The sequence below is a fragment of the Echinops telfairi genome, unplaced genomic scaffold (genome assembly GCF_000313985.2).
Source record: "Echinops telfairi isolate 266 unplaced genomic scaffold, ASM31398v2 ScPeMD7_2;HRSCAF=8, whole genome shotgun sequence".
NCBI classification, from domain to species: domain Eukaryota; kingdom Metazoa; phylum Chordata; class Mammalia; order Afrosoricida; family Tenrecidae; genus Echinops; species Echinops telfairi.
The window spans coordinates 63034817-63050118 of record NW_022103898.1 but is presented as its reverse complement, the minus strand read 5'-3'; the positions used below and the strand labels follow the sequence as shown (position 1 = coordinate 63050118).

Below are 15302 nucleotides of genomic sequence, written 5' to 3'. Positions count from 1 at the left end.
GCGAGTCATAAACATGTAAAGCAGATGTGGTAACTGCTGGATGAATGTCAAAACTTAAATCTTTAGAGATTTCTCCCATCATTCATAGTCTTAGGACCAAGGGAGTGTTGGTGCTTGTAGTATCAAAAGGCTTTATAGGAATCATAGGAAAGGGTGTGAAGGATAGGGTCCCAGAATTTTTAAAAAGTACAAAAGTAGGAAAATTCGGAGCATACCCTAGAGAGCTTGAGCTGAAACAAACTTTCGTTGAAACAAAAGGTTCATGGCAAGTAAAAGAGGGAAGCTTGGGAAAGTAGGTTGGGATTCTGGTCTAGAGGGCCTTGATTACTAAATTAAGGTATTTGGACATTATGATTTTAGGAGATAAAAAAATCAAGGACAGTTTTCTTTAATGTATTTTTTAAAATAATGTTATTGGGGGCTCGTACAACTCTTATCACCATCCATCCATACATCTGTGTCAAGCACTTTTGTATATTTGTTTCCCTCATCATTCTCAAAACATTTGCTTTCTACTTGAGCCCTTGGTATCAGCTCCTCATTTTCTCCTCCCTCTTCCCCCCTCCCACGTGAACCCTTCATAATTTATAAATTATTATTATTTTGTTGTATCTTACATCATCTGATGTTGCCCTTCACCCATTTCTCCACTCTCCATCCCCCAGGGAGGAGGTTATATGTAGATCCTTGTAATCTGTTCCCCATTTCTTCCTCATCTTCCCTTCACCCTCCAGGTATCACCACTCACACCACTGGTCCCGAGAGGTGCATCTGTCCTGGATTCCCTGTGTTTCCAGTTCCTATTTGTACCAGTGTACATCCTCTGGTCTAGCCGGGTTTGTAAGGTACAATTGGGATCATGATAGTGGGAGGGGAGGAAGCATTTAAGAACTAGAGGAAAGTTGTATGTTTCATTGTTGCTACACTGCACCCTGACTGGCTCGTCTCCTCCCCGCGGCCCTTCTGCAAGGGGATGTCCAATTTCGCACAGATGGGTCCTCACTCCACTCTCCCCCTCATTCACAATGCTATGGTGTTCTTTTTTGTTGTCTTTGATGCTCGAGGCTAGTTTTATGTAGTTATGTAGTATAATTAAAAAACACGTCTAAATTATTTGCATAAGGGATATAGGCAAAATAGAGAAAAGCACAAAAAAGAAAATAAAGATCACTTGAAAATCTACCAATCAGAAATATATTAAAGTGCACTGATGGATAAACTTCTGCTATTTTTTTCTGGTCATATATTTATGTGCATATACTTGTGGATCATGCTAATGACACTGTTTTGTATGACACTTTATCCATTTTACGTTACTTTGTATTTTCTTCCTCATTACCTGAATAACAACATGGTATATCACCCTATAGACTGTAATGCTGGCGCTCTGGGCATGCAGTGGTTCTGCATTGGACTGTGCTGGGCTGCTAACCACAAGGTCCACAGTTCGAACCCACCCCCGCTCCTCAGGAGAGAGACAGAGCTTTCTACTCCTGTGAAGAGTTACAGTCTCAGAAACTCACAGAGGCAGTACTATTTGTTCAATTTTCCATCCAGCCTTTTCTTGTTTCCTATGCTGGTTTAAAAATTCGAGCTCTTTGAAGGAATAATAAAATTTCCACAGGTAATTTACTATTAGGGTGCTATATATATAATATACATACATTGCTATAAATATACATACATTCTTCTTTCTTCTTTTCTGAAAGATCACGAGTCTTCAGAAAATATCCTCTTCGTACTGTCTCCTGAAAGACGATGCCCCTCTGCTCTCATTCTTTCTTCCCAGGTCATAAATGTAATCTCCGCATGCTTTCTTTCTTGGGGTGAGAAGCGTCCTGCCTCCGGGAAACCCAGCTCCCACGTGAATTTCTGTTGGTTTAGAGAGCAACGGGAGGGTTCTGCACTTGACACTATTTTATTTCCTTGGCGTCCCTCCACTGTGAAGATGAAAAAGGCATTATATTACATTGACTTGAAAAAGTGATGGAAAATGAAATTTGCTCAGCAAGAAATGAAGCTTTTGGTGCTTCAATTGTGCTATTAAGGCTCCCTTCCTCAGGAATAGTTCTTAGGGGAGTAACACGGCAGTTATGGTGAGAGTTCCTTATTTAAATTGCCACTAAAAGCGCAAAGCTTAAAAATCACACAAATAAAGCCAGTTGCAAAACAATATAATCACATTAAAAATTTTTTTTTAATTAGGCGACTATGTACACACAGAATAAACTTTTACGTTTATGGTCTTCAGAGAAGCCTAGGTGCCAAAGAGCTTATGCTACATATGAAATAATCCCCTCTTGGCCTGTTCGATTCCTTATCTTCTCAGTGTCTAGTTGCCGAGGTGAAAACCCATACAGGGCACAATTTAAAAAAATAAAAGAATATCCTCTTATTTAATCTAAGGTTAAAACCAAATTAAATTAAGTAGGTACAAGGACACCCAGACAAGTCCTGCTTTTGTATTTCTCGGCGTCCCATCCACGTGGTCTCACTCCCCAGGAGAAACCGGAAGGCTTCTATGTATGTTCTATGGACTGGCAGATTACCAAAATCTTTAAAAAAATTTTGTTTGGCTCCTTATTTGCTGATGCTGTAAACCTGTATTTCTTCTACATTTTGGATAATTTTATATTGCTTAAAAGGAGCCCTGGTAGCACTTACCTGCGAACTGAAAGGTCAGAGGTTTCAACCTGCCCTGTGGCTCTGAGGGAAAAAGGTGTGACCGTGTGCTTCTGGAAAGATTATTCCAGCCCACAACTTCACGGCCAGTTTCCGCCCCCCACCCCCTCCGATATTGTTATTAATCATCATCAAGTTCTCATAGCCTGCCGAGCACCATCAAAGAGCTTTACCTGTGTTAATTTGTCAGGCCTCACTCACCACAGTCAGGGGAGGTGGGTCACACTGCAGCTGTCATTTTACCGGCTGGAAAAGTTTAAGTGTCTAAAACAACCTGTGTGTCACACAAGTGATGGGACTGAGCTATCTCTCGGGCAACTGGAATTCGATCCTACATAGGAAAAAAGAAGGGCGTGGAATTAGCCTGTAGTTTAAGATTTTTATTTCATTTCATACTTGGCATATGTACCTTTGTCTAATTGGGAGGCGAGTAAAGGCATCTGGGTCTGCTTGATGTGTTAGTTGAAAATTACTGTCATTATGAGGATGATTATTATAGTATTTAGTAATTATGCAGTCTTTATACTTCAAAGAACTGTGCTTTGTAGTCATTTATTAGCAGTGTGTAAAGAAGCACTTATCATGCATTTTTGCAGAACGAGAGACTGAGGCCGAGTGGGATGGGCACATTCTCATAAGGTAGAAGGCAACCTCGGAGATTCCCCAGACGGGGCTGAAAAGGCTCAGTCTGGACAAGCAAGTGTCATTCATGTCCACCTCTTGAAGGAATGTGTCCGTTCCGGCATTTGTTCTCCCTCTTGAATTAGAAATTACATGTAAGATGTGCTGAGAAATGAACGCCCATTCCAACTTAGGTTCTGTATTTTTCAGCTTTCGCTACATTCATGCTCTTGCGGCATTTTTGTTCAAGTGAAACCTTGCAAAATGAATATCCCGTTGCTCTACACAAGCACAATGTGACGTCGGATAGTGGTTTCCAGAGTCAATTTGGGATTGCTTAAAGTTGCTTCCATTATCTTTGAAATTATCTTCTGTTCTCGGCATGCACAAAATGTCACGATAACTTTCAATAAAGCCAAACTCCATGCAGAATGATATTCAAATTAAATGAAGTCTTAGAACCCTGGCAGTTTGTGCACTTCTAAAATGAAGATCATAAACACGCGTGTTTGACTTAGAGAAGGTATGGGAGAGGAGAAGGATCTATCTGTTCTCCGTATGGGTTCATTACAGCTAGGATAAAAGACTGCAAGAGACTAGCCCACTCTCCTGCAAATTTAATAGTCTCCTGCGATCGGGACTCTATCTTGGCCATGGCACATAGAAAAAACTCAATAAATATTAGTTCACTGGTTAAGAATATACCTCTGGAAATCGACTGGGTTTTAATTTTAGAGCTGTCACTTGCTAGCTTGCTGAAATAGTTATCTTGTACTTCCCCACCTAAAATTAAGAGTCATACCCCAAATAGAGGATTAAAATAGCGAGTAGAGTGGATAGAGCAGCAAAATTCATTAAGGTGTTTGCTAGTACTTGTATTTGTCTCTTTCTTCCATTCCCAATTCAGTTAACAAGTAAGATTAGCTTTAATTCCATTAAAATTTAGTAGTAATGATATTTATAATTTTATGTCTGCACATACTTTGCTTCTTTAGAAATGATACAACATAGTACCTCAAAATTGGCTAACCTAGATAAACAATTTTTAAATGATCTCAAAAGCACACATAAGAACAAATGTTTTTAAAAAATCTTCAAAACTTTCATGAGACCTCATATACCCGTGGTTCCAGACTCAGTGACAAGTTAACACGTGAGTGAAGCCCACTCTTTGTACTACCTACAGAAAGCAGCTGTGCCTGAGCTAACGATGTGGATGCATTGTGAGTACACTGATGCTCACTCAGTGTACCTGAGTGTTGTTGTTTTTTAATCATTTTGTTGGGGGCTCATACAACTCTTATCCCAATCCATACATACATCAGTTGTGTAAAGCACATTTGTACATTCATTACCCTCATCATTCTCAAAGCATTTGCTCTCCACTTAAGCCCCTCATTTTCGCCTCTCCCTCCACCCTCCCCCTCCCTCATGAACACTTTATAATTTATAAATTATTATTTTGTCATATCTTACAGTTGTCCGATGTTAGCTGAGTGTTTAAATCGTCATGACACTCCCTACATGGTTGGCTTTTTTTTTTTAACATGACATTTGTAAATGTGAACAATTTGGCTCAATTTATTTCTCATTATAAAACTCTGTGAGTCTCTTCATCCCTGGAGAAGAGCTATGAGCTGCCCGACGGCCAGGTCATCACCATTGGCAACGAGCGTTTCCTCTGCCCCGAGGCCCTCTTCCAGCCCTCCTTCCTGGGAATGGAATCCTGCGGCATCCACGAAACTACCTTTAACTCCATCATGAAGTGTGACATTGACATCCGTAAGGACCTCTACGCCAACACAGTCCTGTCTGGTGGCACCACCATGTACCCCGGCATTGCGGACAGAATGCACAAGGAGATCACAGCGCTGGCGCCCAGCACGATGAAGATCAAGATCATTGCTCCCCCTGAGCGCAAGTACTCCGTGTGGATCGGCGGCTCCATCCTGGCCTCGCTGTCCACCTTCCAGCAGATGTGGACCAGCAAGCAGGAGTACGATGAGTCCGGCCCCTCCATCGTCCACCGCAAATGCTTCTAGGGACTGTTCCTTAGCTGCGTTACACCCTTTCTTGAGAAAAACCTAACTTGCGCAGAAAAAAAAAGATGAGATTGGCAAAAAAAAAACAAAAAAAAACTCTGTGAGTCTGTAATGCACTTTGGAGGGCCATCGGTCAACTCTCTGTCATACACACTAGTACTAGTCCTGCGTGGTGCAAAGAGCCGATGTGCGCCAATGCTAGCCAACAAATTGGCAACGGGAATTCACCCAGAGAAGAAAGACCTGCGTATCTGCTTCTGAAAAAGCCACTGGTTGTCAGGAGTCGGAATTCAGTCCACAGCAACTGATTGATTGGACATACTGTTTAAAAAAAAGGAGAAATAAAATCAAGGCCTAAAGAAATGAGAATATAGGGTTTATTTCAGCAGTTAATTCTGTATACATATAGGGAGACCCTTCTGAGTCTAAAATAAACCCCAGAAAACAGACTCCATGTTGACTAGTTGCAATGAAGTTTATCAAGAGAAGACGAGGGAGGAGTGTTCCATTTCATTTTGACGACTTCCAATGTTCCTAGATTGATACATCATACCACAATTCGCGTGTTAATCATTGTTCGTTGTTTCTTCTCATTATGAGTCCTTCCACACCAGCAAAGGAAGGTCCGGAAGCTTTACTCCAGCCACATCATCGTGGTCGACTCTGCTTTGAAGAGGCAGGTTTTTCCTCGTCGTATTTTAAGTGCTTCTACACTGTTGGGCTAACCTGCTGGCCTTCTATATGACGCTGTTCTATTGCTATTCATATGAGGGGCTAGTCCCTCAGAGGAAGAAAGCCTATTCCTTCTCATAGTCTGTTCTCAGTCTGGAAGCTCTACTGAAACTTGTCCACGTGACCCTGCAGGTATTTGAAATACTGGTGGCATAGCTTCCAGCATCACTGTAATTCACAAACCACCACAGTACAACAAACTGATAGATGAGTGATGGGTACTACAGTTGAAATTTCACGATAATTCCTTGGCTTGGCTTCCTAACCTTTTTCGGCTTTAAAAGTTCAACCTGAGATCCCTTATAAAAACATGCAGCAGAGTGAATTTAAAATGCCTATGCGATAAATTATTATCCATTACGCATCTATATAAATAATGATTTAAAAAAAACCTCACTACCATAGAGTCAATGCTTACTCGTGGAAAACTGCTGTGGCTTTCTGAGACTGTTAACTGTTTACAGGAGTAGACAGCCCAGTTTTTCTCCTGAGGAGCTGCTGGTGCTTTTGAGCTGCTGACCATGTGGATCGGATTATAGCCCAGTGCACTACATCTCCAGGGCTCCTCTAAATAAGGATAGATGACATCACTTTCAGACAAAAGTAATTTTGTTTTGAGATTGATTTGACTAAAAAGAGGGTGACTGTAGAGAAACTTTTATGTTTCAACAGAAAATTATAAGCCCTTAGGGGTTTCAAATTCGGGTTCTGTTTATTGTCTCTGAGCAATTTTACATCTTGCTGTAAACTAAGGCAACTAATGGTTTTGCTTTCTACCTGCACATTCGATCGCTTCTTGCTACATAGCTTATGTTTTTCGGTATGTGTCTATGCATAATTAACTTCCAGGCATTAGTCATGCTCTGATTCCATTTATAATAATGGTCATTATTTTTCCTATATTAAAGGCTTCTGCTCAGGTTTATTTTCTTTCAGAGACCAAATGACCTATGAACAAAGGATAGAAAAAATAATTTATTCTTCCCTACACTCTGGTGGACATTGGAGGACATTTCATGTGTGGAGACTGAGCATATAAATTCCTTCCATCAATTGGATCAGAATTGTTGCTTGGTTTATCTCCTATCTCACTGCATTCAAAACTCCCCTCAGGGAAAATATGGACTATGAGAAGGAGAGTAGGACTTATTAAAACTGCTTGATATTATCCCTTAATTGTCCGGGGCTGTTTGCTGATCCACAGAGCTAGAGCCGAGTGCCTTTAAGGCTTGCTGGCCTAATGGGTGTCTTTGGGCATTTACCAGCAGAGCTAGATGAGTGGTGTAAGCTCTGCCCAGCAGGGCAGAGGCTGAGAGGTCCCAGCCTGGAGCGAGGCATAACTGTACGCACAGTTGAAAGAAGGCCATCTTGATTGAAGGCTTGTATCCTGAACGTTCTTGATCCTGAATGGTAATCAATTACTTCTTGGAATTGATCCAATTAATCATGGAACATGTAAAGATTGATATCCTAGGCATTTGTGAGTGAAAAATGAACCAGCATTGGCTAATTTGAGTTAAATAATCCCCTGGCTTATTATGCTGGGAATGCAAATTCAAAAGGAATTGGCTTCCCATTAAAAAAGAACACTTCCAGATCTCTCTTGAAGCACAGCGCTGTATGTGATGGGAAAATATTTATACACCTACCAAGAAGTATTCAAGTTAATACAAGTAGGATTCAAATTCATGCACCAACCAAAGCTGGTGATGAAAAATATTGAAGCATTCTACCAACTTCTCCAGTCTGAAATTGATCAAGATGTATTGATTATTGTTGGCCATTGGAATGTGAAAGTTGGGGGGTGGGGAGCAAGAGGATCACTAGTTGAAAAATAAGACCTTGTACTTATCAAGCAAAAAAAGAAAAAGAAAAAGCACACACACACCACCACTACCACCACTCAAACAAACTACACCTTAGCCTTTGTGTGACAGAATGTTCCTCCAGGTACTCACCGCAACACAGACATATACTCAGCCAGGTCAGAGACCACCTGGGCACCTAGTGCCAGCTGATAATCAGTGTGTGGAGTGGGATTGTCTTAATCATCTTTTATCTGACAATTTCTTCCGTTCACTTTAGCTACTCTGAGTTCAAGACCAATCTCCAGGGTTTCTTTAGATAGCTACTTTGGCATGATTTTTCTTTCCTGTCTTTTTAATAACCTTTGGCCTTTTCCCCCCCTGATTTTTAAAAAATCATTTTATTGGGGCTCATACAACTCTTATCATAATTCACCCATCCATCCACTGTGTCAAGCACTTTTGCATATTTGTTTCCCTCATCATTCTCAAAACATTTGTTTTCTACTTGGTATCAGCTCCTCATTTTCCCCTCCCTCCCCTCCCCCCTCCTCTACGAACCCTCGATAATTTATAAATTCTTATTTGTCACATCTTACACTGTCTGACGTCTCCCTTCACCCACTTCTCCACTGTTTGTCCCCCAGGGAGGAGGTTAAATGTAGATCCTTGTAATCTGTTCCCCATTTCTACCCCACCTTCTCTCCACCCTCCCAGTATCGTCAATCTCAGCACTGGTCCTAAAGGGATCATCTGTCCTGGATTCCCTGTGTTTCCAGTTCCTATCTGTACCAGTGCACATCCTCCGGTCCAGCCGGATTTGTAAGGTAGAATTGGGATCATGACAGTGGGCGGGGAAGGAAGCATTCAAGAACTAGAAGAGAGTTGTATGTTTCATCCTTGCTACACTGCATCCTGACTGGCTCGTCTCCTCCCCGCGGCCCGTTTGCTTTATTTATACTTGATATCCTTGATGTTATCTCACAATTTATCTGGTTTTCAGTCATTAGTGTTCAATGTGTCAAGTCTGTTATTGAAATGGTCTTTAAATTCCGGTGGATATACTCAAGGGCATACATTAGCACTTGTGGACTTGTTTAACTTTCTTACGCTTCAACTAAAGTTTGCCTGAGGACAATTGATGGTCCAGTGCCTCCTGACTCCTGCTGTTGCTCTGATAGTGAACATCTCCCTCGTCTATTTCCTTAGATGAGGTGAAATCGATTCCAAAGGCAGCTTGTGAGTGATTGAGTTGATCTGATTTCTGTGCGTTCGATCTGACAAAGTCCACATGTATAGTTACTATTATGCTGCTGAAAAATGACATTTATAATAAGTTGTTGATATCACAAAATTCTGTCATTTCTACCTCCAAGACTGTATTTTCCAACCCTGATCCTCCTTTGTTTACAGCTTTCACATTCCAGTCACCAATAATTATTAATGCATCTTGATTGCAATGTTGATCGATTTTAGAGTGCAGCAGTTGGTAAATAAAACTCGATTCTCCACTGTTGGCAATAGTGGTTGGTGTGTAAATTTGAATAATAGTTGTACTAATTAGTATATGAATATTTCCTATCACTAATAGTATATCAGGATAGAGCTTAAAATACTACTTTTGACAATGAATGCAATGTCATTCCTCTTCAATTTGTCGTGTCTGGCATAGCGCACCATATGGTTGCTTTATTCAAAATGGTCACTAGCAGGCCATTTTAGCTAATGTAGCCAAAAATATTGATTTTTGAGTGTTCTAATTTCATTTTTAACCATTCTTAATCTTTCAAGATTTAGATATTTTTATATTCCACTTTATTTATTATTGAGTATTAATGAATATTTCCAGCTGTTTGTTCTCAATTTGAATCATGCTACATTAACAAATGAAGGTCCAGAAAGTTTTACATCAGTAATGTTGGCTCCAATTGAAGGAGGCAGCTCTCCTACAGCCATGTTTTAGTTCCTTCCTCCCTGAACGACTCATTTTGCTAGACAATGTTAGACAATGTTCTGTTGTTATTCATAAGGTTTCCACTGGCTTGTCTTTTCTTTCTTTCTTTTTTTTTTTAGAAATAAATTGCCAGGTCTTTCTTCCCACTTTCTCTTTGTCTGGAAGCTCCACTGAAACCTGTCCACCGGGAGTGACATAGGGAGCGACATACGTAGCTTCCAACAGCACAGCAATACACAAGCCATCGCAGTATGGGAAACTGACAAACCAGTAGAGCACAGTGGCATTATTGGAAAGAGCAAATGCTTTTGAAGAATTTGTATCAAGACAAAGGAACAAGCCACGTGGGAGGCAGGCAACAGTGTAACAGAGGAGAAGGAAAACTACTATACTGAGGTGTAGAATCCTGGACTTTATCCAGGTGGTTTAAGTATTTGAGCAAGTTTACAAACAAACAAAACAGAAAGAAAGAACCTTGTTATTGGTGAAGGGTGAACACCCAAGTATATGGCTCCTTTGTTCAACAAAGCAGTCAAGTGGATTTGACGGGCTGGGGGTGGGGTGGGGGATGGGGGTGTGTGAGTGTCATGAGCGGCGCGATCAATAATTACTTAACGCTCTTAGACATTTTCGAATGCTCGGTTTATTCACTGCAAACACACATCAAACAATCTAAAATATTATTCAAACTATTAAGGGCAAACAACTATAAGCATAAGGGCAGAATAACAGCTATGAGCATAAAGGCAGAATAATAACACTTCTCACACATTTCATATTAGCACCATAGTCCCAATCAGCATTGCCTCATCGGTGTACTCACCCCAGGTAGAGTTGGAGAGAGCAGGAGTTGATGTCTCCTTGGTTCCTAGCTCTCTGAAGGTCAGTGTCTCTACCTGGGTTTAAATGGACATTTTGGCCAATTCTTTGATGTTCTCACTGTCCCAGTCAAGTCTTATCAGGTTTCTCCAGGCTTTAGGGGTCTCGGCTAGCTTTTGGGCTTCGGTCAGGTCTCAGCTCAGTCTTATCAGGGGTCTCAAATTTTTGTGGTGGCTCCTTTGATGCAAGTGTTGGCCTGGGTCCCAATATTACATTTTATATGTATATATATATTTTTTTAAGTGGAGTTTCTTGTGCTTGTTTATTTGATGTGGCTCCACATTTTGCAAAGTAGTTCAATGTCTTGTAAGGTAGTTCAATGTCTTGCAAGGAAGTTCAACGTCTTGCAAGGAAGTTCAATGTCTTGTAAGGAAGTTTTATGGTGCTCTCATCAGTGAGCGCTGTGCCACAGCCTTGCACTGTTCCATCCGGCCTTTTTCCTATTGGGGTCTGCACAGTTGACACCCTCTAGAGCAGCGGGTCGAACAACCCTTTCACAGGGTTCATAACAGTAGCAAAATGACATTGACGAAGTAGCAACATAAATACTTTTATGGTTGGGGGGTCACCACAACATGGGGAACGGTATTAAGGGGTCGCAGCATTAGGATGGTTGAGAACCACTGCTCATGTATGTATTCTTTGGGAATGGTACTCTCTAGAATTGTACAACCTGATGATTCTGTCAACAAAGATAGATCTGCAAGGGGGTTGAGAGCCCACACCTTGCACACAGTAAAGAAAAGGGAACATTAAGCTTTTTCTTCTTGGGTGGGGGCAGAAAAGTGAAGGAGTACATGGGGGGTGTGAAAATGCCATTTGGAAGAGATCTCCAGGTTGAGGATGGATAGTTGAGCTTGGAATAGTCTGGAGACCATGCTGCTACTCACAACAGCAAAAGGTTTCCAAGCTCTTGTATCAGGGCATAATAAACAAGTCAAATGGGGTCACAAGTTCAAATCCTGCATAAAACCCCATAGTCGTGTAGTGAACATTAATTTAGAAAATCCCTGTAATTTCTAAAAGAGATGCCTGAAATCTTCTGTCTCCTCCTTGAAGCTCCTGGAGACACTGACTAGTGAAGTCGAACAACTTTGCCTTTGGCCCGAAGTACAGCCTTTGAATCTCTTCTGTATAAACCAGGATATAAGCTGATACGTTTTCAACGCCAGGGCTCACATAACAAGATTGGGCTGCCTTTTTCTTCAAAAGGCTCAAGGAACTTACATTTTTATTTCCTCATTTCCTCAGTTATTTCCGCATTTTGAAGGCTGATTTTCTTCAAAAGGCTCAAGGAACTTACATTTTTTCCCCTCATTCTGACATTCCTGATTAAACCACTTACTCAGCGTTGCATAGCTGGGGTGGTGGAGCCTACACTGGGATTTGGTTTTCCAACAAAATGGAAGGAGCTTGGGTGCTGGAATCAGAGGGATCTTTAATCTGATTCTGTTCCTTAATCAGTCCTGTGGCCTGAAGCCAGTTAGCTCACCTCAGTTTTCATTTTTTCTCATTAAAATCATAAACCAGTTTTGATTGAACTAGTTCAGACTAATTCAGTCATGGCTGACATCAAAACGAAACAAAACAAAACACTGGAATGGACTGAGTTTGTAAAATGTGTGTGAACCAGAATGCTAACTGGAACAGAAAAATCACCGGTGGAAGCCCTTCAAGGAACTTTAAACTCACTGTTTGAAAACAAAGGCAGCATGCGCATTGCAGAGCAACCAAATCACTTGACAGACTGTATACAAAACTAAGATGCCAGGCCCAAAGATAGTGACCCGCCACTTGCTTTGAATGTGTGTTGCTCTTCACCAAACCCCCAAACCTACCTCACACAGAGTCATGCTGATTGATAGTGGCCCAAAACAAAAAAACACAGCTCTTTGCAGTGCAAGCCTCTAACTGAGCAGCCAGTGGTCTCAAACTGCTGACCTCTTTAGTTAGCAGCAAAACACGTAACTATTATACCACCAGGTCCCCTGGTTGCTCTTGGTGCTGGCAATAATCCAGTCTCCAACATCAGGCTCCTGAAGGCTTACTATACCTTTACGGAGTCTCCCATTCCAGGCTTTAACTTGTAATTCTGATTAGCATCCTGGATCACACACATTTTAAACATTTGGGTCTGTTCTGATTTTGTTTCCTTGGTCATGATTGAACTGGTTTGAACAGGTTCAAAATCCTGCTTAAAACTTCATAGTAGTGTAGTGAAAACTAATTCAGAAAATCCATATAAAGCCCTCGGCACAGAGCAGTTCTCAAATGAGATTAGTTCCCCACCCAATCCAGTATTAGCTGGTTACATTTCCATGCAAATTTAAAGTAATGGGGGTGGGAAGAAAAATATTCTATTAATGCTATTTTTTTTCTAGCCTCACCTCCCACTGAAAGCCAAAAAAAAAAAAAATTAATTAAAATCCTTCAAGACATTATCTAATGCAATGGAAAGAACTTTGCAGAGCGACTCCCGTTGAGGGGGAGGGGTGAAATTTGTCGAAGAAATTCAGTGCAATGGCCCTCAAACTTGTGTTTCAGAATCTCCCAGAAGGCCTGTTATAGTACAGTTGGATGGATCTTACCCTCAAATTTCTGACCTGGGAAGACTAGGATGGAAGCAATCATTTGCATTTGTAACCCATTCCCAGATGGTGTTGAAGCAGCTGGCCCAGGGCCTTCACTTTGAGAAGCCATGGTAGGGTTCAGTGATAATCTGGGGATGGCACCCAGTAATCCGTATGTTAACCAGTCTTCTAGGTAATTCTGAGCACTAGCAAGCTTGTGAGCCACAGGCATGGCAGCGAACAGCGTCTGAGAAGACAGACGTAGAGCATCGTGCCCACACCATTTATCAGCTAGATGACCGAGTTAAAAGTGACGTCCTCCAGTGCCTCTGTGTGTGACACAGAGTCGGTCACTCCGTAGGGCCTGGGTAGAAATGAAGACTTGCGTTCTGCCAACCCAGACTGGTTTTCACTTCTCACATCCAGAGGCAAGAAAAGGCAGCTTGAATTTGGGTATTAGGGAACCCAATTATCACAAAAATAGTTAGGATCACTCCTTAGTTCACAAAAATAAAATAATTGAAGCAGTGCTGTACATAAAGCCAAGGACAATGGTATTGCATTTTAAATTGATAATGATGGAGTCTGAATTATTTCCATTTACCCTTACTAGAAAAACTTTACAAATCTTCCACCCTCACAGTGTCAAGAGATACTTGTATATTTGTTTTGCAGATAGGATGCATATTAAGAACTTTTTCTCTCTTTCTTTTGTTTCTTGTGTCTGGGCCAGAGACAGAATCTGCCTGAAATGTTCTGTGCCTTTCTGATTTTGCACTCTTTTCTTTCCTTCCCTCTCTCTTTCCCCTGCCTGGCATCTGCCCCTGTGGGTCTTCATATTCTCTAGATCACAACTTCACAAGCATCCAAGCTGGCCCCTGGGTCATTCCTTGGCTCACTTCCCTTCATTTCTGACATTGCAAAAAATTCAATTTTATTGTTATTTCTCATATTTACCTTTTTATATTGCTTATTGCTAACCCATACTTTGCTTAATTACCCCTGCTAGAGTGACCCGAAGGAATCCTGGGGGCCCTGTGGTCAAAGTGCTGAGCTGCTAATAATAAAATGGGTTGTACGAACCCATCAGCTGCTCTTCAGAAGAAAGATGGGGCTGTCTGCTTTCGTAAATTACAGCCTTGGAAGCTATGATGTAGTTCTACCTAGTCATAACCGGTCACTGTGAGTCGATTCCAGTGGGCTGGCTTTTTTATTTAGAGTAATCCACTGGAAGAGAAACTGTTCCTGTTGTGGATGAGGTATAAGAATTGTTGTCTTTGACTTGACCTATCTGGGCTCCAGGTATTTTGCCTTGTGCTTATCAGCCGTCATCATCATCTTGAAACCTTCCAATAACAACAGCAACACACAACTTAAACAAAGCAAAACCAGTTGCTGCCAGGACATTACAACACACGGGAACCTCCTGTGTGCAGAGTAGAACTGGGCTTCACAGGTGAAACCCTATGAAAATGACTGTGACCTTTCAGAAGCGAATGGCCAAGTCTTTCTTCTTCGGCACCTGAGTGGCTTCAGCTGCTAAACAGCAGCTGAGTGCTTACTCTTTTGCTCCACTCAGGGACTACATACACACTCAGGGACTACATACACACATACACGTATATAATTAGCAGGTTTTAAATGAGCAAATTGAGATTCATGAGTGATTGAAACATTAAGTGATTTGCCCAAGGTGTTAAATGTAAATAACCGAAGCCAGACCAAATCCAAATCCACTGCCATCAAGTCGATGCCAACTCATAGTGACCCTAAAGGGCAGGGTAGAACTGCCCCGTGTTCCCGAAACTTTAACTGTACCAGAGTGGAAAGCCTGGGAGCAGGAAGGCGGGTCTTTCTCCCGTAGAGAGCCTGGGGCTATTCGACCTGCTGACCTTAAGGACCACAGTCTGATGTGCAACCCTTTGGCACCAGGAATCAGGCAGTATGAATCCAAAGCCTCCAGCTCTTGTTTTCTCCCTGCGACCCAGTCACAGTGGCCCTATAGACAGCCTGGTCT

General features: G+C 41.6%; 1 protein-coding gene across 1 annotated transcript; it reads left to right on the top strand.

The window, feature by feature from the left end:
- The first annotated feature begins 4513 nt into the window (after positions 1-4513).
- On the top strand, positions 4514-5424 carry LOC101641808 (actin, alpha skeletal muscle). Its single transcript, XM_004700793.2, has 2 exons — positions 4514-4526; positions 4912-5424. The coding sequence occupies exons 1-2, from the start codon at positions 4514-4516 to the stop codon at positions 5343-5345; spliced, it is 447 nt and encodes a 148-aa protein (XP_004700850.1). The 3' UTR covers positions 5346-5424.
- Positions 5425-15302: the final 9878 nt, after the last annotated feature.